At 32.7% G+C, this 3,520-nt stretch overlaps 1 protein-coding gene across 1 annotated transcript; it reads left to right on the top strand.

Moving 5' to 3' along the window:
* Nucleotides 1-291: 291 nt before the first annotated feature.
* Nucleotides 292-3,174, top strand: LOC145058491 (alpha/beta-Hydrolases superfamily protein). Its single transcript, XM_079006388.1, has 5 exons — nt 292-670; nt 794-1,101; nt 1,217-1,428; nt 1,506-1,767; nt 2,631-3,174. The coding sequence occupies exons 2-5, from the start codon at nt 796-798 to the stop codon at nt 2,967-2,969; spliced, it is 1,119 nt and encodes a 372-aa protein (XP_078862514.1). The 5' UTR covers nt 292-670; nt 794-795; the 3' UTR covers nt 2,970-3,174.
* The last annotated feature ends 346 nt before the right edge of the window (nt 3,175-3,520 follow it).

Raw genomic sequence — 3,520 nt, 5'->3', positions numbered from 1 at the left:
GTCTGGGTTTGGGTTTGGACCCACTTTCATCCCTAATAGATACCATGGTACCATAATAATATGTTGTGATCAATACATGGTCCATAAGTAGCAAGTACGGTGAATTCCTAAAAGAATAAAATCTCAAATCGTTAGTAAGTTGCCAACAAGCAATAAATTTAAATTTTTGAATGATATAATGATTCTCTTGCCATTTTCTGACGCAATATTGGGCAAATTTAACATGTACGATTTCGAACACAAAGTTGCATGACATATTTCATATCTATTCCGATTTCTAATAAGATTTTTCCATGATCTCATCGTAAGTCCTCTTCAAAGACATAAATACTTACTAAACCAACTCATTTTAGATCACCCTCTTCTGAAAGCAATCATTATTCGCATATCATTCAACTTGAATATCCACCGCTGTCGAATAGAATATGCCTTCAGAATCGCCATGTGCTGGCTGTTGACCATTTCGAGTTTAACTCAGGCAAGAAATTAACTACAAAAACCGAAACATTACGACAAAAAGCATCACCAATCTCAGCTGTATATATCCACGTAGACTGTGTGTGTTTGTGTGTGTATTTTTCCAATTCGTTTTATCAAATCAAGTGTGTCAATTTGATTGCTGCAGCCGTCATCAACAACCCCATCTGAAGATCCTTTCTCTTTCACTAAGGTAAACCCTAAAATCCAAAATCTAAAACTCAGAAGTCTTGTAATATACGCTTTTGAATTCTTTATTTGAATGGATATAGACATATGATGATATGGGTATTATAAAGCTTCGATCTTTTTTCAGAAATGGTGTTGAAGAGAGTTGTGGGGTTGATGATGGGGTGTTTAGGAATGAGTTGTTTGCGAATATCAGATCAACCAACAAGACCAGTAACTTCAGAGTGTGATTCACCTACTTCATCAGATATTATCGATTCAATTGATCCGAAAAATGAAAAGTCATCGTCTTCTTCATCAGGTAGAATCAAACTCAGTGATGGAAGATACTTAGCTTACAAAGAACGAGGAGTCCCGAAGAATGAATCGACTTACAGAGTCGTTATTGTTCATGGATTCGCTAGCAACAAAGAGATGAACTTCATGGCTACCCAAGTACATATTGATAAACCCCTTTTCATTTCATACCTTGTCTGTGTTGAATGTAGATCTATGTGTATTTTTAACAGTTTTTGTATCGAAATTGATACCCAGATGTCGTAAATTTCAGAAACTAATGGATGAATTGGGGATTTATCTTGTACAATTCGATAGAGCTGGATATGGAGATAGCGACCCAAATCCAAAGCGTTCGTTAAAGAGTGAATCATCAGATATTCAAGAACTTGCAGACCAATTACAGCTTGGATCTAAATTCTATCTCATTGGTGTCTCGATTGGATCGTATCCCACATGGAGTTGCATCAAGAACATTCCAGAAAGGTCACAATCTGAGAAGAATTCGAAGTTAATTTGAATGTTGTGTAATTTTATTACTGAAATGGTGTATCATGATGCAGATTAGCCGGAGTTGTTATGGTGGTTCCGTTTGTTAATTACAGATGGCCGTCGCTTACTCGTGATCTGATACAAGATGATTACCGGAAAAAGCTTTCACAGTGGGCGGTTTGGGTGGCGCGTCACACGCCGGGGTTGTTACACTGGTGGTTGACTCAGAAAATGTTCCCGTCTTCTTCTGTTCTTGATCGGAACCCTAAATTTTTCAGCAATAAAGATTTGGAAGTTCTTAAAAACACTCCTGGGTATCAATTGCTCTGTAAGGTAAGAAGTAATCGCCTCTCGTTTTTTAATTTCAAGATTTAGTTAACAAAAAAAAAAAGAAAAAAAAAAGAAAAGAAAGAAAAAGAAAAATAATGCATTGATCTTGAGTTGAACTCGTCTTTAATTTTCATGAGTTAATTAACGAAAAAAAAAACAGAAAGAAAATGATTATTGATTTTGGGTTTACCTTGTCTTTAAATTCCTAGATTTGACTAACAAAAAAAAAAAATCATTTATCTTGAATTTAACTCGTGTTTTTTAAGATGTAAATTTAACTCGTGTTTAGATTTCAAAATTTAAATTTAACTCGTGTTTACATTTCAAAAAAAAAAAAAAACAGAAAAAATGACCATTGATCTTGAATTTGATCGGTCTTAAAAGTTTAAGATTTAATCAATAAAAACAACTCAGAAAAAAAATATAATCATTGATCTCGAATTTGACTCTCTTTATATTTGAAGATTTATACTTTGACGGACTAACCGTTAGCCTAAAACTAAATATATAAAATGACATAAAAATACATTTAACATATTAAATGTTTTATAGTTAATCAAAATCTCGATAAATTCTTGAAACCTTAGTCTAAGTAAATAAGTAAATTTTTTAATAAGCTATTTTTTAATTTTTAAACCATAACAAGGTAGAAATATGAAAAATAAGCTCACTTTAAATAACATAAAAAAAAAAAAAATAAAATAAAACTGACCATTAATCTTGAATTTCGCACGTCTTTATATTTCAAATTTTAATTAACATAAACTAAACATGGACAAAAAAACACCATTGATCTTGAATTTACTCATATAAATTTCAAGATTCAATCAACAAAAAAAAATAATCTTTGATCTTGAATTTAACAGAGCAAACTGAAGGAACAGCCGATATTTGATAGTCTTCGAAAGGATTTCATTGTCGCATTTGGGAAATGGGATTTTGATCCGTTGAATATGAGCAATCCATTTGGTGAAAATCAATGTCGTCTTCATATATGGCAAGGTTATGAAGATAAAGTTGTGCCTGTTGAACTACAAAGGTATGTTTGGAAAAGGTTGCCATGGATCAAGTATCATGAAGTTCATGATGGTGGGCATTTGCTTGTGTATGATAGTGATGTATGTGAAGCTATGTTGAGGTCTCTTTTGCTTGGTGAAGATACTCCATTGTATAAACCTAAACTAGATTCAACTAATGATTCTTGAAGTAGATTAGATTATTGTTTGCGAAATGTATCATATGTTTGATTTGATTGTTGTTTGTTTGATGTAATTCTTGCATTCTTCCTGGTATAACTTAGATTCAAAAAAGTGGCATTGAACAATTGTCTAGGGATTGATATTGTAAATATGAAAAAAGAATCTTGAACATGACCCATATAGATACGAACACTTTGCTTTTTCAGTACAAGGTGTGCTTTGTTTCATCTTTTTTCATACTCGTGCTCCTTTTTGTTGTTACGTAATCAAGATTCCAAAAGCAACGAAACTTCGGTCATTGTTTTTACCTCATTTTTGAGTCAATTTCTTAATTCTTGAATAGGCTTTCGCAAATTCATAACTATATGAATTGGTGGTAAAGGCATCTAATAGAGTCTAATACGTAATGGACCACAACACTCAACCACTCAACCGATGACATTATATGAAAGAAATAGAAACGGAAAATTGAATCTTGAGGGGGGACAAGACATTCCTTATAAGAATGTGGATGAATACCCTTTAAGACATGTTTTAAAGCCGTCAGGTTGTAATTT

Source organism: Lactuca serriola, chromosome 6 (genome assembly GCF_051521515.1).
Source record: "Lactuca serriola cultivar US96UC23 chromosome 6, Lser_US96UC23_V15, whole genome shotgun sequence".
NCBI classification, from domain to species: domain Eukaryota; kingdom Viridiplantae; phylum Streptophyta; class Magnoliopsida; order Asterales; family Asteraceae; genus Lactuca; species Lactuca serriola.
Note: the sequence above shows the minus strand (reverse complement) of the source record. Positions and strands in the feature narration are given on the sequence as shown.